Consider the following 25,177-nt stretch of genomic DNA (forward strand, 5'->3'; position numbering starts at 1 on the left):
CATTCCAGTTCACAATACCTCGGAGAAACATATAGTATGAATTACTTGTAAAAAATTTATCAAAGTGTTACCGCCTGGAGGATTTAAATCGGTGTTGCTGGTCAACCTAAAGAATTTTCGCGTCTGTCATTTCGATGATTCTCGTTTATTATTGTGGGTAAAATTAAAACACATAAAAAAAGAAAATACTCTTTCCTTCATTATTTTTTACAATAGGTACCCATTTGTATTCGTTCCACCTAATCGCCGTCCTAACGTCTTGGTTTTAGTTTGTCTTGTGTGAGAGTTACGTGTACATTTATAATACGATGTTTCTGTTGAAAAGAGGTTAGTCGGGTAAAGTTTAATCGAAATATCGAGCCGAAGGACCTAACCTATGAGCAATGCTCACCGTCTTATTGTTAACATTTTAGAATTACGACTATTGATTTCCACAAACGGTTACGAATCTGCCAATCATAGGTAATGAGTGATTAATCATAAAAAAATATTTTTTGAATTTAAACAATCGGAATCTTTTACCTTGGATAACATTCAATACTTTAAATGATTAATATTTAGACATATCTCATAAAATCATGAATATCTTGCAAAACATGATATTTTGGCAATTTATTAACTGAGGTATTTATGTTTTATTCAAACTTTTCTCGTTTTCAAGTTTGGATATATATTGATAAAAGCTCGGTACCTACATCATAAATAAATAATAATCATTGACCCTTCAGTAACAATCTAATTGAAGTATATTAACTTCTTTTAAATTTATTTAGTCATTATTATTGTTACTGAATGAGCTGGATTTTATTTTGTACTTGTTTTTCGTACAAATAATGATTGGTAATGTTTCCTCGGATGATGAATCTTTAAATATTTCTATTTTCTCTTTTCAGGGACATGAGCCACAACGAACTTGTTGTCATCGCTCGCAAAACTTTACGAGGCGTGTCAGCTCTGAAAAACCTGTGAGTATGCCTCTGTCCTTAGTGTACAGTCAACTGGTTTGAGATTAAAGCAGTGGAAATAATTCTCAAATTTGTCAGTTAATTCATTACGTAATTATCTAAATTTTCCTATGATATTTAACTGTAAAATATGTACCCTTCAATAAAAAAATTATAGTATCCTGATATCATTCTAATCAGACTGATAAACAGTTTTAATGAACTTTTTTATACCAAAAAACATGTTAAACAATTGATTTGGATGCATTGCACAAATCCTCCCCTATTGACCCAAAGTTTATTTATGTTTTAGCCAACTCGACAACAACCAGTTGACCTGCATCGATGAAGCAGCAGTTCGTGGTTTGAAGGATTTGGAAGTGTTGTAAGTATATAAGTTATCTTTTCCCCACATACTCCTCGTATTTTGGCAAGAGTCCTCTACCTTTCCCAGTTTAATCATAAGCATTTTTTATTATATTTTACTAAACCTGTGCTTTTTGAAATTATGAAATATTAAATTATTTAATTGCTCACGCTTTGCTATTACTTATTGCTAAATTCAAGAGTAGTAGATATACTGGAATCCAAATGATGTAGAAGCAATCATATAAAATATTGTAGTATTTTTGCTTTTATTAGGGAAACCGGCAATGATAACTAACGTATGCTTTATACGATAGGTATATGCTATACTGGTGACGTATAGTGTATAATATGTGCTTGTACTGATGATTAAGTCAGATGACGCTGACGTCTGATGGGTGGAATGGTTAGACACATATTGAAGGGTCCCCGGTCCAAATCTAGACAATGACTCTGGACACCAGCAGTCAAAATTAATATGATTTTCTGATCGAATCTCAATAAAAATATACCGAAAGCCCAGGGAAAAAATACCTACCTTAATGTGTTTCATGCAAAGTTCAGCTTATTCCCTTGCGACCTCTCTCCTCGTACTTGAAATCGACCAATAGGTTAAAAACGTGGAGTAAGAAGGAAAGCAAGGAATACAGAGAGTGTTCCAAAAGTAGTGCAATTATTTAAAAAAATTGATTTATTGAACATATTTGAACAAGTACTTTAAATTCTTCGAAGTACTGTCCTTGGGCCTCTACATATTTTTCCAGTGAGATTCTGCCATGACCAGTGCGCGCCCTGGAAGGCGTGTTTCAGGGACCTCTCGCAAGGTATTCGTCACGGCTGATTGGATCTCTTCTATGGACGAAAAACGGGTTCCTTTTAGAGTTGCTTCAATCCTAGGGAATAAAAAGAAGTCTTCTGGAGCGACGTTAAGACTATAGGGGGGGTGGGGCAGCATTGGCACCTGGTGCTTGGCCAGGACCTCGCGGACTCGTAGCGTGTTGTGGTGAGGAGCGTTGTCGTGATGAAGTTGCCAGGTAGCGGAAATGTCTTTTCTCGTCCTCATGACCCTTTTTTGGAGTCTCTCCAGCTCATCCACGGAGTAGGCGGCGTTTACTGTCTGTCCTTGAGGAACAAACTCTTTATGGACCACTCCTTTGCTGTCGAAAAAGGCAATGAGCATTGTTTTCACTTTTGATTTGCTCATTCCTTCCTTGCTCAACCAACCTCTTCCTGGCCCTCCTTAACGGCCTTTAACCATCCCGAAACTTGTGAGTAGGGCAGAGCAGAGTCTCGTAAGCCTCACGAATCATTTTGTTAGTCTCCTCAAGAGATTTTTTCAGTTTAGTTCAGACTTAATCGCGTAATGTTGCTCGTTCGTTGATTCCATTTTTTTCGTGACACGGTCTGCGGGCAGAGGTTTACAATAACGGACGTCCTGCTGCTTCCACAGCTTGAAGACCACTAAGACTAGGTTTCGCGGTAAAGCTTAGCCTCCCTTCCCCTACCTACTCCAAGTGGTTCTATCCCAATCCAGCCAATAGGAGCGGTGCGGGAAATTCAATGGCTTTACTTTCGTAACGTACCGTGTACCATTCAAAAATCCGTTGTATTAGCGTCTACATAACAGTTTACTTAAACATTTTCTCTTTTTTTCCGGTATCATTAGGACCTTGAATAACAACAACCTGACATGGCTGGGCCGCGAACTCTTCGAGCACATGTACAGGCTCCGAATTCTCCGGTTAGGTGACAACAGCTTCACTTGCGACTGTCGTCTCTCCTGGCTTCCGAGGTTCCTACGGAGGTCCCCGGCGGCTGCGTCCCGGCCACCTCCCGCAGCAGCGGCTCTCACCACAATCGGCGCTCCTGCTTCCGCTTCCTCCCCTCTCGGAAGCTCTTCCTGGTCGGCGCCAAGGTGCGCCTCGCCCAACCACCTCCGCGGTCATGCCATAGCTGACCTGCACGAGGCCGAGATGAAGTGCTCCGGTAAGTGCAAGAGTTCATTATATCCTTAGCTCCTCAGGTTCCTCGGTCATTTGTCAATTTCTTGTGTACCTTGGAAAAATACATGTATATTTTCAATTTCTAAGTCTATGACTAGAAGAGATGGGCAAAATCAGTGCGGGTCATCGCGTCTCAGGTTTAAATTTGTGTGAATCTTGCTCGTATATCCAAAATTTTGGAAAGGAAAGGGAATCATATTCTTCTGGAAGTCCAGCTCTATTTTTCCAGTCCAGTATAGGGCACGTATTATTTTAATTGCATCTTGACTTTTCCTATTTCCAGCTTTTTTAATAAGTTTGTGGAAGCCTTGTCGATACTGAGCACCCAAGACTGTGGCATCAAATTTTTCCCTTATTTAAAGGTGTCATTTATAGCCTAGTATCAATTCTCTGTTAACTACTTCTTACCTCTTCTAACATGCAAAACATTATTTCCATTCCTGCGCTTTCATCTTTATTCAATTCGTACTCATCGGTGGGAATGCCATACTTTTGTCCCGAGGTGCTTTGAACCTGGCGCTACAATTGAAATTCCTTTCTTTGGAAGCTTAAACTTTTCCACGCTATGCATTGCCGTAAATATTTCACTCCCAGGATTTTCTTGCCTTTTGGATAGTTTTTATTATTTTTATACTCGTAAATATATCTTCTTTTGTCCTCAAGTTTGTGTGCTGCGTTTCCTTTTAATTAGTTCCATCACCTTTTCTGTAGTCCAATTCAACTTCTTAATTTTAGGTTGTCTTCTAGTAATAGCTTTAATTGCGGATTACAGTGATTATAATATGACATTTTTATATTTTTACTATACCGAGCTCGTCATCGGCATTTTGTTATAAATTTTTTTTAAGAACTTAGAGGCGAGCGAGTTCCACTTAAATTTTCCAACCTGTCTTATTCAGCTTTCTTTTAATTTCTTCAGATAACGCTTAATGATTGCTGTCTTATGATAAATAAAATATTATAATTAATAATTATATGGATATTATTATGATATATTGAATTATATATGATAATAATTAATAATCTGCTGTTTTTCGTCGATAATAAAAATTAATCAGGTATTAATCAACATTTTTATTTTTCCCCTCTATAATACGATGTACCAGATGTATTAAAACATTTCTGTATTATAATTACACTTTTTTGAGTTAATTCTTTTACGCAAAACTAGTGAAAAAAGAAATCCATTACACTGTCCATGATTCTTAGGTTGTTTTTATCATTGAAATATGCATCCCTGCCCACAAAATATTAAGGGAATTAATATATTTTTTTAATCTTGTGATCCTGAGAAGCATTAGCATATGTAAATCAAGAATATGTTTATTTCACGAAAAAATCTTTTTATATTTTACTTGTCTCAAGCTTACTTCAGCAATTAAATAAAATTCAGAGCAGCGATAAATATTTCCTTCAAACATAAGCGCCTCATTCGCGGTACATTAGATATCTCCTTCATCAAATTCCGCACACGAACGTAACTCTATCCGGCGTTCCCTTAAGTACACACAGAAAATGGTTAATTCATTCGTTAGTGAGAGGAATTCGAGAAGAAGTCCAACGTACCGTGGAAATGTAAATCGTATTCAACAGGTAAAATAGGGAGTTAAATGCTCTATCTCTCTCTCTGAAAGGCAAGGTGCGTAGGGCACACTGGTGAGAGGTAATGCCGCAGAAATTGAGACGCCGGGGGAGAGTGGGTAGGAGAATGAGAACGTGGCAGGAGGAGGCGGCATTAATGGTCTCATGAGTCTTGGACCGTTATCCTCCCGCGCCCCCCGCACCACTCCTCGGGAGGGGATTTGAAAGGGATGGGCTGGTTGCATATGGCGATTGCTGCGCGTTGGACCGCAAGATCTCCATCTCCAAAGCGGCTCACTGTTGGAGGTTTATTTCTTTGTTCCAGGTTTATTTTCGAGTTTATGCATGCTATACTGAACTCTCAACATTGACGGGTATAGAAATTGTGAAATCTCTTATCACTAAAGTTAAAGATTGCCGAATATGTTGGGTAAACTATTTAAGTGGCTTAGTAATCGTTTTGTTAGATTCATTTTCTAATGAACAGTTTTCGTACAGAAATGTTCTCCGTATTGGTATTTTGGATGACATTTTTCTAGTTTCCATATTGTTTGGAAATATAGCGTGATAGCGTGAAACATTCTATTTATATTTGGTAGAATCCGTCTAAATGGGATTTCATCTTGAGCCGTATTTGATTGTGTAATTATTATTTGCGAATGGCCAGTGAAAAAATAACCTTTTATAAGCTATAGGGTCATATGTGTTTGCTTTTGTGTTATAGTAAATCCATATTGATATTATCATTGATCATTTTAATAATGCAAAATGATCTGCCCCAAAGTGGCTGAAATTTAATTGGAATGAATTGAAAGAAGTTTTGGATGATGGATCTTGTTTATCTTGTATTATAAATACTATAATATACGTACCATGTAATATATATTAAATGTAATATATCATGCATAAATATTGATCAAAATTATATCTTTTCGATTGAGATGCATATCTAAGTAAACGTATACTTCTTTGAATAACATCTATTGTTTTTTCTACGCAGAAATAGCTGTAAAAATATTCTCTCTTGTGCAAAAACAGTTTCAAGCATTCCAAATGACATTGGGAATAGAATGGGAGGCTTTTCAGCCAAGTGTAAGTTGATGGAGAGTAATTATTTTCTTTCTGGGAAACCCTGAGGTTCTCCATTGAAAACACCAAGTGTTATTCTAGCAGGCGTGAACGTATTGTCGTGGTAAAATGCCTTGTCCTTAACCCAGGATTCCTCTCTCTCTTCTCATATACGTGCGAGTGTTAAGTATATAAGCATCCGAGAGGGTATTTAGATAGCATCGAAACAATAGCTAAGCTTTTCCAAGTAGACTGAGGGAGTTCGCAGGGAGCTCTGAGCCCTGAGTTGGAAGGTGGATTTGTAATAGACAGTATTAATATGACAACCTGAGGTGTATTACGAATAAAACTGAGGAGAAACAATTGAAAGCATTGCATAATGCCTGTGGTTTGTTTTTAATTTGAGTTTCATATTGATCAAGCTAATGGTTTACTAGAATTCCATTTTCATAGTCCATCACTCTTCTGAAAGCGTTTGCATTGTGTAATCCTACCGTCACAATTGAGGGTAGGTGTCATTCAAAGTTGTTTTTATCAAATCTACAGTTTCGCTAGATAACCATATTTAGCATTAGAAATAATTCCAATATCTTCTCTTTTAATCTGAGGAAGTATTAATTTGGGAATCAGATCTAGATCGGTGGTTAAATTAATATTAATAGCGAGACAATAGCGTGATTTGCAGCATACTTCTCCCAAATGAGAGCGTTCAATAAATTTCGCTTGACCCAATAACTACTTTAAAAGCGTATTGGCATGGTATCGACGCCAAAATAATTCTAACCAACTCATCGCTACGCTACAGTTGGTGCATTTTTTCGATTCGGCATTTTTTCTACCCTTCGTATATGCTGGATAGGTGAAAGTTGTGGGACCGTAATTGCTAATTTGTGAGCGCACTGGGGGTAGCTTTTATTTTCTTCTGTACCCCAAGACCCCGAAGCTCACCACATCCCTTTATCTCTCCATCCCTCCTCGTTCTCTTTGCCCCGAGGTTCTCTCTTCTTCTCCATTCCTCTTTCGTTCTTTTCCTCCCTCGCCGCCACTTCTACCCTCCGGCACCGTTCATCCCAATTCCAAAATTGGTCTGCTTATTTTTTCAAGTAGTTTCGTTTTCCTCTGTCTCTTGGCTCTCTCTCTCTCTCTCTCTCTCCCCTATCCGTTCCCTTCCTATTTTCTTCAGTGATATACATCTCTCATATCTCTCGCTTTCTGTTGAAGGTGCCTTAGGTCACCATTGATCCCGTTTTAATCCTTCTTTCAGTCGAATTTTCATGTAGCCTGAAGGGATCCAACGTTCTAGTGGTATCAAAATCGACGGACAGTGATAATGTGTATGATAAAAGAAATTTATTTATGTGTTGTATTAATTAATCAAAACATGTGAAAAAGGAATTAGGTTTTCACACGCATTCACTGGGAAGTGTATTTTAAACCTTTCTTGTGGCTATGAATTTATTCAAAATGCTGGTTTCATCTGATTTGAAAACCTTTAGATATTGTTTCATTAAATTATATAGCTTATTTTTAGTGTTTTATTAGTATTATAGTATTATTATCATATTAACTTGGTATCTTACGTACAACTTCGTAAGGAAAGAAATTTTGTTCATATTTAGAAGAGAAATGGAATGAATCAATTTAAAATCTCAGTTTTAAAATTAAAGTAAAAAGTAAGATCTTAAGAGAAAAAATTGCAGGGTATTGTTTACTCTTGGCTTAAAAATTCATCCATGAATCATATAATGTATATATTCGTTAATGAAATTGGTATCTCTATCCAGTTCGAAAACCATGGGGTCAGTCCCGCCGCACTGTGGACAACTTCACGTCAAAGTGTGCTCTTTGGGCACCGTCAATTATCTACATCTTTTCATTACTCGGCTAATCCTTTTTCGTCCAGCTTATTTCTCTTCCACACAAACCTGCTGCCTCTGCTTATGTTGTCGAATGAGTTTCCCCGTCTTCTTTCCCAGAATTTCCGCGTTCTCCACACACCAACACAGCGGGTCCGTTCACCCTTTGTCATCCCTCATAGCTTTCCACCCTTCCCTCATTCTTTCTCTCTCTCTCACTCTCTCTCTCTCTCTCTCTTTCTCTCTCTCTCTCTCTCTCTCTCTCTCTCTCTCTCTCTCTTTCTCTCTCTCTCTCTCTCACACACACACACACAGACACAATCACGGAAAAGTTGGTTCACTCATACTTTTAGTGAGTGAGTTGCATTCCCTCTTCCTTGTGGAAAATCCACGAAAGCTTTTCAATTTCCTCTTTCTCAATCACTTTCTTTTTAATGGCATAAAAGGACATGGTAGTATTGTTTCCCAATCATATTGGACAATCATTTCTTACGTACATTCTTTGAATCAAAGTTTTATGAGGTTGCTGAGGAGGCTAGTTTTATATTTAATACTAATTTTTATGTATAATTTATATACTTGTCTACATTTCGTAACGTTCTTATTGCCACTATTTTAATATTATTAAGTTGTGCCGGGCTACATCTTTCGTCTACTTTTCTTTGAATCAAATTTCAATAGATTTCTCATTTATTCCTAAAGAAAATGTGGTTAACTCCTTTTTTTGATTTTATTCACACCACCTTTTATTTAAAAAAACAATATCTAATCACTTTTTTCCTTACACGTTAAAATTTTAATTTATCTCATCAGACGTCCGGAGAATGAAAAAGTACACGAGTAGTTATTGTCACACTGCAGCAAAGTAGATAGATATATGGATAAACGTCTTTATTCGGACGAAATTGGGTCCCGACTTGTATTTAATCCTTCATCAAGTACACGGCAATAATAATAAGAGGAAATATATGAGTATGGGTGGAAACACCTCTGTCAGCCGTAACCAGGTCTTGAACCTGAAATCTTGGCCATGTCGAATAACTTTGACATTCAGCTTATAGCTAATGCGGAGGCATCGTTGTAAGTTATCTGATTTAAGTTAATTTTGAAAGTATGTCATTACATTTCATTTGGCTTTCATCCTCTCTCAAACGTTTATTATTGCATCTGCTTGCTTTCCCATGGGGAGGTTTCCTGAGCAGCTGAATGTAAATGACATTAAAATCTAATGAATTTCGCTGAAGTTATCTCCGATGGTAACTTCTAGGCGTTCGAAATTTCTTTTGTTATGACTTCATTGCTGAATGTTGGTAGATTCCAATCGGTTTGAAGCATCAGTTAATCGCTGTGGAATTATGATAAAATTTAAATGACATCATGAATTCGTAATCTCGTCGAAAGTATTATTTGTGCTTAACTCGCGATAGATTTTTGTTTTTCCTTCAATTTTGTAATTCCGATATATTCTCTACTCGTCGCATTCCAAATTTGAGTTCTCTTCCTCGCGGCTGATTTTTCCATATACCTTCCGATAGCATTATGTGTAGTTTTCATTCTCTCTCACTTTTTTTCCTCGCCGCATTTCCATAATTTTGCTCGTTTGTCCGCCGCTTCCAATTCCATTTCTTCCTTTATTTTTCTCATCATCGTCGTCGTTCCTCTCTTTCTGTTTTAACGCAGCCGCTCTTCTCCGCCACCTTCCGAGCCTACGACGCGACATCCCTTCCCACTTTCCTTTGATGGAGGGAAGAGGTTTGCGCGTGTCCTCTGGAATGACCACGTTTTCCCACAGACGACAAATAAACCACCCTTACTTGTCATTTGTCAGCGGAGGTGAGGGATTCGGTGGCTCCTTCCCTTCGCACTGTGCGTGGTCTCAGTATGACCATTCCTTTTCATAAGTCACCTCTGCATCCCCTTCCCTCCATCCATCCCCGGTATATATGGCTTATGTCAAGGTGCATGCTTTCAGATAAATGACTGGCAATCATTATAATTTAGGTTAAGTAAAAGATATGAGTCCAAAATTTTAAGTCATAATTCCAAATCATAAATTCAGGTTCTACCTTGCACGCTTTTGGAAACTTCTCAGGAGAGCTCCTTGTTAGTCACGAATCGTTTTAATTACCAGGTTTTATTATAACATGCTGATTGATGAGTGCTTGGTACCGTGTACACAAATACAGTCCGTGAAAGAAATTTGGGGGAGTTAAGCGTTGATGAACTTGAATACTACCGCCGTTAGAAATTTCTATTCGATATATTCCCGTATATTTGTACCTTTAATGAGGCCACCCGCCACTGCTAATATCTTGACAGCCGTCTTACCCTTTTGCCTCACCTTACTGCCTTTTTTTCTTACCTTTCTGTCATACTTTGTCATTACTTTTATAAAAGTAACATAACAAGCATAGCACTTAAGAAAATATGTACTTAATGCCCATGTAAATTCTCAATGTAATGTTAGCTAACAAAATAGCTGAAAGTTTTGTAACAAGAGGGAAAAGCCAAAGCAGATACCTTTCGCTTTTGTTGCATAATCATTTAAACTATTAGTTTTTCCATTCGATGTCTTCAGGCTCAACTTTGTGGAAATCCATTATCACTGAAGTGAAAATACCGATATATCCTTCCACTCAATTTTATTCGGTACCTGAGGATCACGCCGATGCGTCGAAACTAGTTGTACCGAATAAAATTGAGTGGAAGGATACACTGGTATTTTTAGTTCGGTGATAATAGTTTTCCGACTTCTACCGGATATTTCCTCTTATCGCAAGGATTCTTATAATATTAAAAAATTCTCCTGCGACAATTATCACATGTAATCAACTTTCATCTTATTTGATTAAGAGCAAATTGGAATACCGAGTCGCTCGAATTGATTTCTTATTTCGGTCTCTTAAGAAATATTTCCAACGACATTTGTAATCAATGGTTTTCTTACCTCCCTCATTGCTGTCAGCGATCGTTGTTCAATGTCATGGACTGTTTTCGATTCGTTGCACGAGAAAGTATAGTCAAATATGAACATTTCGCCCAATTGTAATCAGTCGGTTTCTAGGCATATGACCTTTTGTCCCCAGGAAACGGGACCCTTTTCCCGTCCCCCATCACTCTGCCTCATATTACGGCCGAATCCCGATTACCCGTACGGCTGTCTTGCCCTTCGCTGCACACACTTTCATTGACGTTGTTTTCCGAAGTCCGAACCCCGGAACCTGTGAGAGAATCGTGGACGGGAGGAGGAGGGGGCGTGGGAGTGGGTTTCGGAAGCAAACTTGCCTCTGGCTGAAGCTATAAAAGGGAAGATGAGTGGGCGGAGAAAGGAATAGTGGGGAGGCGAAGACGTTAAAGGGAGGCGTATTAGACGACGAGTCGGTGACATCAAGTCTACCGGAAGGAGTGGCGAGAGGGATTGGGCGGCTGGCTTGTGGAATAGGCCAAGGGGCCCTGAGGCGGGGCTGGGTGGAGCTGGAACGGGTGCGTGTGGTTGTGCGTGTCTGTGGAGAAAGTAGTAAGGTCTAGAGGAAGAGGGAGACGATGAGACGGGGTCATCCTCGTTCATCCACTGGACTGCTGGAGGAGAGATTCTGGAATATATAGGGAAACTTCCTTAATCGGATGTCTCCCAATGGCGGCCACCAACATCTCTTCATAAGTTCTTCATTTTAACCGTTTAGAAAAACCTCTTAAACCTTAACATTTAGTTTATGGGACAATTTAAGATGTCTTATCTTCTGTTAAATAATTCCATGGAATGGTCCCCTTTTCTATGATAAATGATGAATTATTTCGAAGTACTCATATTTCTTGCCTCGCGCAGCTTCTTTAAACTATTTTACCGGTTTGATACTGATGAATACATTTTTGAAGATCTTAAAGAATGATTTGTAAAAAATAGTTTACGGCAGTTAATTTAAAAAAAAAATAATAATATTTCAAATGAAGAGGAAGTTGATTCTATTGAAAATCTTACGTTAGCAAATATTATTAATCCCAACAGTTGAACTTGCTAGCAATACTCATTGAATACTGAGTCCATTCTGACTTGCGTAGACGTACGTATTTGCTGAATATTAGTAGAGTGTCTGAAATTAAAAAGGAACGAATTTATGGCCCATTTACACAAGCCAATTATGCAGTTATGTACATAATTATATGCTTCTCGGGAAGACGTATATATCAATTGCTCATATGTAGGACCATACACATAAAAGAGCAGATTAAAATCTTTGAACTAACGGCTGCGCGCACTGTAATATATTCGTATGTTATCGACTGATCTACACCGCGAATATTACTCATTCGAGAAACTCCTCGAGCTTGAGAGAGAAAGATCCCGTTTGAATAGATTCCAAGTTTCATTTAAAACGTAAGCCATTTTCTCTGTGTTTCTTAATTTTAGTTATCTATTTAAGACTCAATATATATGTTTAAAATTTATATTTTGGCTTAATTATAAGCGATGATTTAATGCTATTTAATCCAACAGATTCGGTAGTGTGGGGTCTTATGTTTGTAAAGTAACAGAGATGGTGGGATATTGAAATTACGGAAAGGTAGATTTTGAAAACAGTTTTAATAAATCACGCCACATCAGTGATGTATACGCATTAATTCAAGGACAATATTCGTCTTTTAAGGAATTGAAATATGTCCATGTAGTGAAATGGGACTGGATCTGAAAGGTGTAGCGTATTGTGAACACCAATCTAGAAATCATAGAAAATTCATTAATTTTCAGGTGCTGCACATAAGAATGATTAATGTTCGAAATTCGACGGGTAATATAATCTCAAGTAGAATGTCTCAAGCGATCCACGTATCGTGATGTAAATATCCAATATCACATTCATAACTCGCATAGCAATTTTCATTCTGGATGCGGAATTCCGCTTTGTTTTACGTTACGTCGTATTTGATAAATATTCTCTGGCATTTGAAAATATCTCGACAGTGTGAAACCCCATCGTCTCCACGTGAAATATAGTGATTTGGAATATGTAAATATCGATATGAACGAAGTTGGTCTGCATCCTCTTCACCTTCGTATTATTTTAAGACCCGAATTTGGAACCGCTTCGCGCAGCCAAAATGTTACATGTATCCATCACTCTAATCGGGTGTAAGATTGGCCTGGGTAGTACGTAATCTGTGTGCAATCCACGTATTCTGGGCAAAGGGCCCAATTTCTTCACTCTTCCATGGCGAAGCTGCAGCTTCCCAGAAAGAGTTCGTATCCAAGAAATCAAATGTAGATTTCGGAACGCATCAACTGGGACTCGTACCTAGGGCAGTCCAGTCAGTAGTCCCATGCTTTGCCCACTAGTTAGGTCACTGACATCACGTGGACAAAGTTTCACATCGCAAAGCATCAATTTCACGACGCAATGAGATATCGCGCGATGAGCGCGGTCGTTTCCTGAGCCCACGCGGCGTATGGCTTGCTCTCGCCGGTATGTGAGGCGGATAGACCAACGGGGGAGAGTTCTCCGTGTCCCGAGGTGTAAGGGAGAGGAGGAGAGGTTTGGGTCGGTTGGAAGTGGCCGAGGGGAGAGAGTGAGTGGGCCCGCGAGGAGGCGCGGCGGCGGCGGCGTTTTAGTGGGCGTGGCAGTCGTGGGCGTGCTCATCCCAAGCGATTGAGATTGATATGGGTCGAAAGACAATGCGCCCCTCCGAGGGGGGAAAGGTCAATGGGGTGACGTGGTCGGGAGTCGCGGTGGGTAGTGTGGGGTCTCCTGTACGGGGGTGGAAGGGGGGATCTTCTGAGGAGGAGGCACACGAACTCCTGCATCCTCCGTGGAGGGCGGGGGAGAAAGAAGGAACCAAAGGGGAGGCGGGCAGGTACGCTCGTGTAAACGATGCGTATGCATGTTCCCTTTCTTTTTGTCCTCTGAAGGACGGTGAATGCACACTAGGTGGAGTTGACTCGTAAAGGAGAGGAAGTCGTTTGTAAGGGGACGAGATTAAATAAAGGGGAGAGCGGGGTGGAGGGAAGGGAGCCCGAGGGGTGTGGCGCAGGTTTTCTGTCGGGGTTTCTGCGAAGGTCGCCATGGTGGAAGGCGCGGACTAGGAGTTCTTAAAGTTAATGGCTCGAGTGGAATCTCATCTCTTCCATTGCTCAGTCGCGAGACCGCAAATAGGAGTGCTGAGGCCTGGAATTATACCTGCCTGGGCATTTTGTCTGTTCTCAGTTATCCTCTAGAACACTTTACTGGATTTATGTTATCACTCGTAAAAATCTCACATATTTTATAATAAAACTCCCATTTGAGGGGCATCTGGTGGTTTTTGCAATCAATGTTGAAACTAATCTTAATCGAAATACTCACGATTTTTAAAAACTGGAACATCCTCCAAGCTGATGAAAGTTTTTGATATAATTCAATGCCATTGGAAACTTATATAATCATTGTTGACAATTTTATTCAATAGTCCTCTACAAAATTTGTATTATGGTAAGTCTTTGTTGAAAGATATGTAAGTACTAGTACTTTCTTACCTTCAAAAATTTTTGGCAGTACCCATCGTATGTTTTATTTTAGATAAATTGTCTTAGAATGCCGTTGATTAAAATTGAAAAATATTATGCTTCTTACTAGCATAAATCACAGAAATAAATTTGCGGGGCTAACGGAACAATTACACGAAAACAAACTGTTAGAAAAACTTGATCCTGTGTGAAATAGGTCAGGTGTGTCAGGAATTACTGGTACAGCGATATTTAATTTTTTATTCGTAGCTCATTATTAGTCATAGCAAAGTTTGTGGTGGTCTTGATGGGCCACATGTTATTTTCAAGTGTGTAAAAGTCACCCAAATTCTGTACAACTAAACAAATATGACCCAACTTACCTGTTAAATGGCCTAACGGTCATTTTTGTCTAATTTAGATCGCCACTAGAAGTTTTTTTTTTACTTTTCTACGTCTGGATCCAATTAATTTCTGCTTGTCATTCTGCCGAGTTTTTCGTTGATATCTCCCAGTGGAAGTTGAAGTGGATCCAATGTGGATCCACGTGAGCACTCGAAGAATATTAATGGTGTTTCTAAATGCAAAAGGCAGCGCCAGTCGGGGACGGACATCGTCGGAGGTGGCGGGCATGTCGGGGTCGTCGTCTGTAAACATTTCACGTTTCACGACGGAAGCGCAAGCCCGCGCTCCCAAAACGATCGCATTTGCACTCGGTCATGTCCGCATGCATATGCATGCTGCCAGAGATGAGGGGTGGGATTTAACGGATGGAGTGGAGATGGACGAATCCATTTGGAAAATACTGAGTATCCCCCTTAGTTTCGTCCGTCATCGCGTCCATAACCTCTCCCACCCCACTTCCTCTCCAACCTGCTAAAGCTCCTCGACCCATGGTTCCCCACGCCCAGCACTCTTCCGCCCTTCTCATAGAGCCGGATAATACTGCTCCTATCACGTCACCGAAAAGGGCGGAATGGCTTTTGGGGAATTTGGAGGAAACGCGTCCTTTCCCCCGTCATTCCGTAAATAGGGCGGAAAAATGCCGTATAGAGAGGTTTATAGAGGGGAGACAGTGGGAAGGAGACAGGTAGGGAACGAAGCCAAAGGCATTTTTGGACTGAGCGAGGTGCTCTCTGAAGAATACCTGCGGTTGTTGGGTGATATTGGTTCCAAGATGGATCGGTTATTTCTTATCCAATGGCCCCTTCACACCGAGCTCAAAAGACAGAAATCTTTGAGGGGTTGGTTGCGCTCATGAAAGAGGAAGAGATATAAATTTAATTTTCAGCCCCAAGGATTTCGGATGATCTGCTGCCAAACTCTATCCCCTGTCCACAAACGCCTACCGTCCTTGAGAAAATTCCCCATACGATTTCCGCGCAAAGCGTGTTATAGCCAATGCATATCTAGCAGCCTTCCTTGCAAGCATTCTAGACATTCAATGGCTGAAAATTAGCAATCGCAGACATGGAAAGCAATCGCTTGTCCATATATTTATTTTGCTTACTTAGTATACATATATCTTCGTGTCTCCTACGCTTTTAAGGCTACTATTATTAGATTGAATTTCCTCATTCTGAGCTTTCTATTTTATTTTTCCTCGTTTGCTTTTTCTTCGTCGATTCAATCGAACCTCAAAATGTACTCGTATTCATTGCATTAAAATTTGTTCGATAGGCGTATTTTTCACTCGCTCTCAGTAACGCGCTTTTTAATCATCGGGTCCTAGCGTGAGATATTCATCAGTTGTCTGTAGCACCACCTTTTTTTGGCTTCTTTCTACTTAATTCTTGTGTAACCCGTTCTTTTTGACACCCCTATGCTTGTATCCACGAGGCATTTCCCTGATTTTTTATTGCATGTCTGTGTTGTTTGCTTTTGACCCTTCTTTGTTTGAGCTAATTTCTTAGCTATGAGATATTTTCCTTTGGTGTGAATTTGGATTGGTTTTTGTAGTTTTATTAAATGGTTTTATCTGAAAGTTTCAATTAGCACCCAGAAGGTAACATTGGTTTCTAAGTTCCTTATGTGCGTTGAAGTTTTAATGACAACGAGCTTTTTCCTTTGCAAAGAGTCTTTAGTTTCCCTCGGAAAGTTTTACCAATAAAATGTAGTGAACGAAGAGCTTTTCCGAAAGAAACATGTTTATAGCATGCTGTCCACTTCTTTTTATTATTACTTATATTTAATCTTAATTACCACCTTCACGTGTTGAATTGCATCTACCGCTTTTTTGCCCTTGATAGCTTTTCTCGTGATCCTGTTAATGGCTCCTTCACTAATTTCACGCTTCGAAATCCCAAGTTTTTTTTCATACCTTCATAAGAAAATCTTTACTGCCATTTCCTTTGCCTAATTTCCTAAAATCTTTATTGCTTTGTATGAAATGAAATTGTTAATATGTCTTTCGTTTATCGAGGTCTGTATTTTTCTTTTTCCACTGTATTGTTTATAATAGCACTAAGTAGAGATAAAAATGCTACTGCTGGCCTCATCCCCTTTGTTTGAGCCCTTAAGATGTCATGACGTGTCCTGCCTTGATTTTTGCCATTGTTTTATATAACTTTCCTCGCTCCCCATAAATCGCGTAACACATCTCATATTTAATGTCGCTTAGTTGTACTTTTAATAAATATTCAATTTTGATATTTCTTTCGGAATACCGAGCATAGCATTTATTCAGTAAAACTTGTTGTCCTTTATGTAATGTAAGTTGTTTTCAATGGTTTATGCGATACTTCCAGCGTGATAGTATCATTCATTTAATCATTGGTATAAGTAGCAAAGTGAGAAATCATGTATGTGAATATTTTGTTGAGGATCTCTGCGAAATGCGATTATTTCTATCAAAAATGAACACGTGAGCCATAGGGACTAATTCCCTATGCAAGGCCACGCATGAGTGGAGTATATGGTGTAATATTGTTGCAGTAAAGTTCACATTTGTAAAGATCTAGAAATAAAACAGATTTTCACTATATATATATATATATATATATATATATATATATATATATATATATATATATATATATATATATATATATATATATATATATATAGAGAGAGAGAGAGAGAGAGAGAGAGAGAGAGAGAGAGAGAGAGAGAGAGAGAAAATCTGTTTTGTTGCGACCCATATATGGGTCGCGGTGGTCCAGGGGGTAGAGCGTTGGTCTACTGACCGGAGGGTCCCAGGTTCGCTTCCCGGGCATGGCACTCTGGGCACTCTGGGCACTGGGCACCTGCAGCTCCACCCAAGCTATGTGATTTTTTCGGGTACCAGGTCTTCCTGGGAAACCATAACCGGTACAGAGAAAGGACATACCCCTACCCTGTTGTTTGAATATATATTATATATATATATATAACAAAGATATGCTATTTATATGTAAAAATATTTTGATCAATGATTCTGGTAGCATCAATATACAATTTTCGGCGATTGTTGCTTTTATATTTCTGTTCATCTTTAAAATTTTTGCTGAGCATCTACACCCTAATTCATGATTACCCGCGTTGAAATTTTGGTTACGATATTCAGCGACTCAAAGAGAAAATGTGGTTCAAATCACTGGCCGAAGTACGGGAGAAGAAAACGGATCAGAGATATAAAAAACTGAGGGATACAAAAGATGAGGTGAGGAATTCCCTTCACCCAGTCGCAAGGATTGCATCTTCGGTAACTCGTGGCATTTCTTTCAAATAATTAAAATCCCGTATAAGTAAATGAAGTCAATTTCACATTATGTGATAATATGTCATCTTGTTAAAATTTAGTGGTAATTTTCCCCAAAAATAGTATAAGAAGTGTAAATGTTGAAAGGAAAAATTCTTTTAGGTTTACATGGAGGTGTCAGCTTTATTAGTTTCACTTTTTTGAGCTGGAGTCCCTTGATTATTTTAATGGATCTTTCCGCCTCGATGTTTGACACGTCATGCTTACGTCGTTGTCCTAGCACAAATTACTACACTGACTGTGACACTGAAAGAGGTCCTCTACATATGCCTAGATAACGTAACATCCAAACCTTTTGCGTGGAAAATCAGTCGACTTTTCTCCTACGTCCTCTTCCCCTTCGCCCGGGCTGATACGGCGGCGTGCTCGCTCGCACGAACGCGTACGCCCGCGTTATGTTTTACCGGAAAGAAAAGGGGTTTCCGTGTTGAGAATCGTGGCAGATGACGCAACCCCCGCCACCTTCAAAAGAATCTTTAATTTCCCCTCCACACACACACGCCCATGCAGGAATCCACCCCAACCCTTTGCATCTCTCGCGCCAGATATCTCGGTCCCATCATCTCGTCCCCATCCCGGCTCCCCTTTAGGTTAGACACTCCGCTGCCGGCGACAAGGCTTGTAATATGAGGGTGGGAAACAGGGTGAGAATAGGTGGAGGAAGATATATCCCTCCCCCTCTTCATCTCGTTTCGTTCTGTTGTTTCATCTCTCTCGCTCTCTCCTCCGCGAATCTCCGTTCGCCCACTCACTGTCTCGGCGGAAGTTCACTCGGGAGGACTAACGCACCAGCGACTAGCACGGCATTCACCACCCTTGACACTAGTCGTCGAGTCGAGAACATACATACGCACACACGGCCGCTTTCCCTTATCTCTCTACCCCCCCCCCCGTCCTTCGGAGAGCGTGGATCCGTAAATGAGGAGCTGCTAGAGCGGGAGGATATTAAGGTGTCGCCCGAGATCGCTGTTGAAGGGTCGTGCGACACGAGATGTCACCCGCCTTTTGTCGTTTCCTTCCGCCGAAGCTGACGCGTTTCCTTGTTCCCGTGAGCCGGCGTGTTTTTTTTTCGGCACTCAGTTGAGACGGTTTAATTAAAATTAAATCGAAAATCCAGTCCCGAGAAATTGTCGTCAAATTTGGTGAGGATGAGTGAGTTTAGTGTTTCGCGGCAAGATATCCTTGTTTTCTATCTGCGCCGTGCTCTTCGTTAATGTGCTGTGTAGATAAATACATTTTCTGTATTCGTTCATGCATCATCTACTCGTAAACTATGTATTCATGTCCTAGATATGGATTTACGAGTGAAGATTATGACGATTTTTCAACATTTTCCTCAGTCGATTACGATATTCACAAAAGTCACATCCGTACATGACAAATTACATGACTCACTTCCGTACTTCAACTGCGGAAGAGTGCCCCTTCTGCATTAAAGAAGTGCGAATTTTCCCTGTAAATGCTAAAGTAATTCGATAGTGATGTGTGTAAGCATTGATGGCACCATTTATTGCTGACGAATATCGATGTCATCTTGTATTTGCATCATAGTTGAAACATTTGGAAGGTGAAATAGCAATTCAGAGGACTGTCTTCACCTTTAATGTCTCGCCAATATACTTCCCACCACCTTATTTCCCCTTTGGCAACTGCAATCAAATATTGCATCACAGATATATGTATGCATGGAATCATGGTTGGCACTTGAAATATTTTCTTAGTCCTGATGGTGTCATAATGTTTATGGTATGCGTAAAAAAATCTGGATAGGCAAACATTTCATGCCCTCACCCATTCAAATAAACGGCAGAAATGTAATTTTTCTAGGGAAGCTTTCTTTCGGTTCTTTTGCCCAGAAGCCAGTTCATTCTGAATTTTGACGCCATCGTCCAATTTTGAGTTCTAGGAGTTGCCTGCCCTAAATGGCCCCTCGTAAGTTAGTGACCTGGGCGGCAGTTTACAACCTCTAAAGCGAGCGATTTATGCATTCAAATAATGCACTAGAGAAGCTAATTCCTATCCGGTCCAGATTAAATATTTTAGTCATGAACCACTGACAATCAAAGTTGTGTGATTTTAATAGTCAATGGTCAGTTAATTTCGCATAGTTTAACTTATCATTTCATAACGCCATTAAAAAAAGGGGCCTTGAAGGGCCATATAAGTTTACCTGCGTTGGGGAAAGTCTTTATCATTATTCATTAATACTTGAATTTTCTTCATTTACATAATACCAGTATTCCGATTTTCTATGTATTTACTTTGGAAATAGTTTAATCACTCCAACTTTTTTTTAGATAAGATTGTAAAATTTGAGGTTCATCCTGCTTACAGCATCGAGCATACTTTTAAAATACATTCATTTTTGTGAAAGCCACTCTTCCAGTCTTTCATCCGAGGAGCCTTTGCCGATACTGCATCCTTTTAGCGTGGATGCGGAGTTGGAGAATTTTCCAAACATAGGTGAGGAGGACTGGTGGAAAATCTCGGGTTGGGTATTGCGTGCAGGCCTCGGTCCCAGTCTGCTTGGGAGCGCTTTACGGCCGAGCGCCCAATAAGGGCTAAAGAGGGAAGGGAAGAGAGAGAGAGAGAGACAAAGAGGGAGGGAGCGATAGGATATTGAAACAGCCAAGGGCTGAAGTATAGCGCGCTTTTGCCTGTTTACGCGTGGAGTGTCGTATAGGGGATTTGTATCATCCACCCTCCGCCCCTCCTGCTCCTCCCCGTGCTCCTCGCTCGGGCAACGGACTCTGCAGTGGTGGCCGGGGAACATCTGAGGCGGCGGGTGGAGGAAGGTGATGGAGATGGGAGTAGGGACGGGGGAAGGAGTATATGGGACGTCGAATGGCCTCCGGAATGGACCGAAACCCTACATAAAGGTGATGTACTTCGACAGCCGGGCGGGTGGCGTTACCTTGCTCCGCGCCGTCGGCCATCGCGGTGGGTCCATTGAGTGCGTAACGACGGTGAGGGGGGAGGGAACCTCTCGTGGTTAGTAGGATGTTAATAAGAAAAGGGCGATAACCCCCGCCCCCATCAAATTCACGTAACAGCGCCGTATTTCTCCCTATTATATGAATCCCTGTGGTCCATTAGAGGGGGCGGAGAAAGTTATGAGAAACATCGGCGGTGGTCCGTCATCAGCTTGTTCCATCCATGTTCGTGTGTGTTTGTTTTATCTCTTCGATGCCTTCCTTGTCCTGTTCATTCATCGGTTTCGGGACTAATGTGTGACTCCCTAATTCTAGCCGTCATTAAGTTATTTCATCATTTTCCGTAGTAATTGTGAAGTTTCCTCGTTATTGTCAGAAATGTCACTGTTTCGATAAATTCACGTTCCAATGACGCAGGAAACCATTATAATCAGTGCTTTCTAATTGAATAAATTTTTTCATTATTATCTCCCCGTATGTGCCCGTGTACAGCAGTTTATTAGAGTGTATTCTTTTCAGTATCTCGTCTGATGTATTACACCACTGGATTTGGATGAAAAACATCCGATTTTTTATATCAAACTTAATTATCAGTGTAGCCTTTATTTATCTGTTTTAATGGGACCATTCACCATTTGTTAGTTACTACTGTTTGAGCGAGCGTATTCTTTTTAGTGCAAATGAGTTCATCTTGCCATGCTTTTTAGTTTAGCCTCCCGAAGATTCGATGAGAAGTTTTTTTAGTTCAGTGGAATCCAATTCAGTTTTCTTAACAGCCACATAAAGACACCGTCCACAGTATCGGAATCTTATTTCCTCATAAATCTTTTGTCGCAGAAGTCGGGTGCTTAAGAATCCGATCAATCTCGACAACTATTGTAAAAAAAGTACGATAATTTGCGGACAATATAACTATGCGAGTAGATAAACATAGCTATATTTGAAAATCCAGTTTGGAGAAGGGGAAAAATTAAAGCATCGAGATAAAAAAATTACAAATAACGTAATGATCTATCATCGAATAAATGAAGATGATTTCTAAGTAAGAATGGGCAAAAATAGACTACAATAAGTGGACGAGCTTTAGAATTGAGGAAGCAAAATCAGGAGTCATGAAAACATCAAGAGAGATATTAGTAAGCAGTATAGGAATGGCGAAGAAGGTTTTTAAACAGAAGAAACAACTGCTGACGGCTAAAAGTAATAGCATAGACATAAGGAAACGATTCATTAAAACCAATACATGGAGTTATAAGAGCCAATGGATCTGAGACGTGGACAACACGGGCAGTAGGGAAACAATTAGAAACAATATAATATGTTGATACAGCGTAATGACGGTTTGATGGAGTGTCAGATTCATATTTAATTTTGGCCAAAGAGAGAAATCTAAGAATCGATGGAAATCATATACTTAAGAAGAAGAGGGGAACTTAATGGACGCTTCCTGTGGAACGATAATTTCCTGAAGACCGCAATTAAAATAAACATTAGAGGGGAAGAATTACAATTCAGAGGCATAGACGTATTACGAGAAGACATGGAAAACATTAACGCAATAAACTATGAAGAAATGAAAAGATTGGTATGAACAGCTTGGATGCTACAAACCATTCCGTGAATAGGAGACTGATGACGATGACAGTACAATCCTTCCTTGGTTGTATTCATGTACATATTCAAACTAGTATGATGATTTTAATATGATTGCATTCGGATTAAAAAGAATGAGAATATACTCGAAAAGCAAATCAAATGAATACATGCTAGTGGAATTGATTTTCAGAATGAGACTTAGGAATTAATTTGGAGGATCCAAAATTTTATTCTCCTTTAGTCATTGCACCGCCCATGCTGGATAGCTGAATGTGGTAAGCTTTCTTCCTTTATTCTTGTTTTTTTTTACATAATCCAGAATAACAAAATCCTAAGCGAACGATTTTTTTTAATATTTCTACTTCATAGTCAATGACTCTTACTTCATTATTTTATATTCTATACAGAAACTCGTCTCTCTTCAAGTTCTTCCCCACCCAATCCAGTCCAATTACTTCGGTCTCCCTCCTTTCTTTCTTCATTACATCCATCATCATTTCTTTACATGGGCTTCCTCCCTTCTCTATATGTGTCCATAACGTTTTAAACTCAATCCTAGCGCATTATGTGATGATTTTTGCAGTTTTTTCTCATCATATTTTTTTGAATTTTTTCTCGTAAGCTTAGTTACTAAAAATGTCGACCTGAAGATTCATTTCTATCATATTCATACATGTACATCCTTTTCATTTGTGCCCTCATCTGCCAATGTGTCGAAGTTAAGAACTCCTTTGAACATCTATTCCTCAACTTTACCATTCAACTTCAATCACATAACGATACTTTCTTCCGGTTGCTCAAATCTAATAGCGCCTATTATATGGTCTATTGTTGGCCTATTCTTACACCTACCGTAAATACAGGGTAGGTGAGCTTAACCACTGTTTGAAATTCTCCCCCCACCATTTCTTTTTTACTCCCCTGCACATTTACTATGTAGACTATTGATTGCCGAATCATCTTCTCACTTAAGTTTCTTAATCTATTACTGAATAAATAATAATAATAAATAATAAATGTGAAGTACGATTTGAAAAAAAATAAATATACTAAAAGTTTTAGTCACACAAACAGGAATAATACTTCAGTGCGATTCTTTGGAGCGACTACTAGATCTCTTTTACGAGAACAAAAAATCAGAGACAGCGAATACATCATTAGAGAAGCCTCCCACAGAATTTGAATTCATTACAATGGATGCGTACGCCCATAAATATAGCCAACTAGTCGCTTTCCATGCGGACGCAAACTTACACTTCATTCCCCAACCGAAGCGTTTAACGCGTCGAAATTCAAATTAATCTCGCTGCGGAACCGCAACCTATCCCGTGCTATATTGATCCTCCTGCACGTATTGCGAAAAGCAACATGAACCCCTTTGATGAGAACCCAAAACTCTCGCCCCTCCCATTGCCGGTTAATTCAGCCGTGACATTAACCACAAGAGTCTCTCACTCTGGTACTCGCCCGATCCTTCATTACACCGATGATACAGTGAGCGGTTTTTAACCACCACTATAAGCTTTAGCAGCGCTATGAAACGCACTACCCCTGAATTATTCATGACTAACCCCTAGAATATTACAAGAACGGAGATATTAAGACAGTCGTTTCGCGATTCAATGAAAGGAAAGCGTCTCAATTAATATTTCTTAATATAAATAAATGAAAACTGCATCTTACCTGACTAATTTTTAGAATTTTTTAGATTTTTTTCTAGATTTCATGAAATACATTTGAAAAATTTGGGAACCAATGCTCCATGATGCATAAGATTCTCTAAATGCCCACCACTAAAATTACAACGATTTCAAAAACATAGAACTACCAAAAAAACACTTAAAACATCAAGTGATCACTAGTTTTTTTCGGATATTCGGTTCGCTCGGCCACTTAAATAAGAGGAAAAATATTGTTTGTCAAAAATGGATATCGAATTAAGGCGCGTATAAGAATGGATTATAAATCAGCGACTCTTGTCGGTTATCAATAATATAGTACATCCCAAGAATGGAATTTAAGCACGTCCAAGAGAATTAATACGAAAATTTGGGTTTCCTTTGATTGATATTTACGAACAAACCATGCCTATCTTATGTTAACTATAAAAACTGAGCAAAAACATCCCCTACTACACGCCTCGTTCGAAACCCCGTGGGTAAGACGTATCTGTCGATTGATACATTCCATCATTAATTTCAGATATACTATATAACGCAATTTGGGTTCTTCACCAGCAAGCGAGATTTAGAACGAATGTTACTATGCCATCATTCCTTCGTTGAATTTTAAAATTTCAAAACATCTCAGAAAAATTCCTACCATCCTCCCTGCTTTAGTAACCACTTTTTCCCGCCGTATTTTACCTCCCCGAGGACTTTATGCTCGATTGGGCGCCCTTTCGCAGCCCGGAGAAGGCATTTACGAGTCCCACCCGACCCAGTCTTTCTTTTTCCCTTATCGGGAAAGCATAAGGGGGGGTAGGGGAAGAGGTTGAACGAGAGAGAAGGGTGGAGGACGGCGGGGAGGGATCGGGGGAGATCTCGGAATCGAGAGTGGTATGCGGGGGAGAGACGGCAGGAGGAAGGGGTTGGGAGGACCGCAATGGGGAGTGAG

The 25,177-nt window shown here is 39.6% G+C and overlaps 1 protein-coding gene across 2 annotated transcripts in view; it reads left to right on the top strand.

Annotated features, from left to right (window-relative positions):
- Window positions 1-25,177, top strand: part of sli (slit guidance ligand) — a 587,738-nt gene that overhangs the window by 319,755 nt on the left and 242,806 nt on the right. For both annotated transcript variants that reach the window (XM_071591752.1, XM_071591753.1), the window contains exons 5-7: window positions 894-965; window positions 1,258-1,329; window positions 2,977-3,296. In XM_071591752.1, coding sequence (XP_071447853.1) covers window positions 894-965; window positions 1,258-1,329; window positions 2,977-3,296 — 464 coding nt within the window. The remainder of the gene's footprint in view (window positions 1-893; window positions 966-1,257; window positions 1,330-2,976; window positions 3,297-25,177) is intronic.

This window comes from Hetaerina americana, unplaced genomic scaffold, assembly GCF_022747635.1.
Source record: "Hetaerina americana unplaced genomic scaffold, ioHetAmer1.1.p SCAF_5, whole genome shotgun sequence".
Lineage (NCBI taxonomy): Eukaryota > Metazoa > Arthropoda > Insecta > Odonata > Calopterygidae > Hetaerina > Hetaerina americana.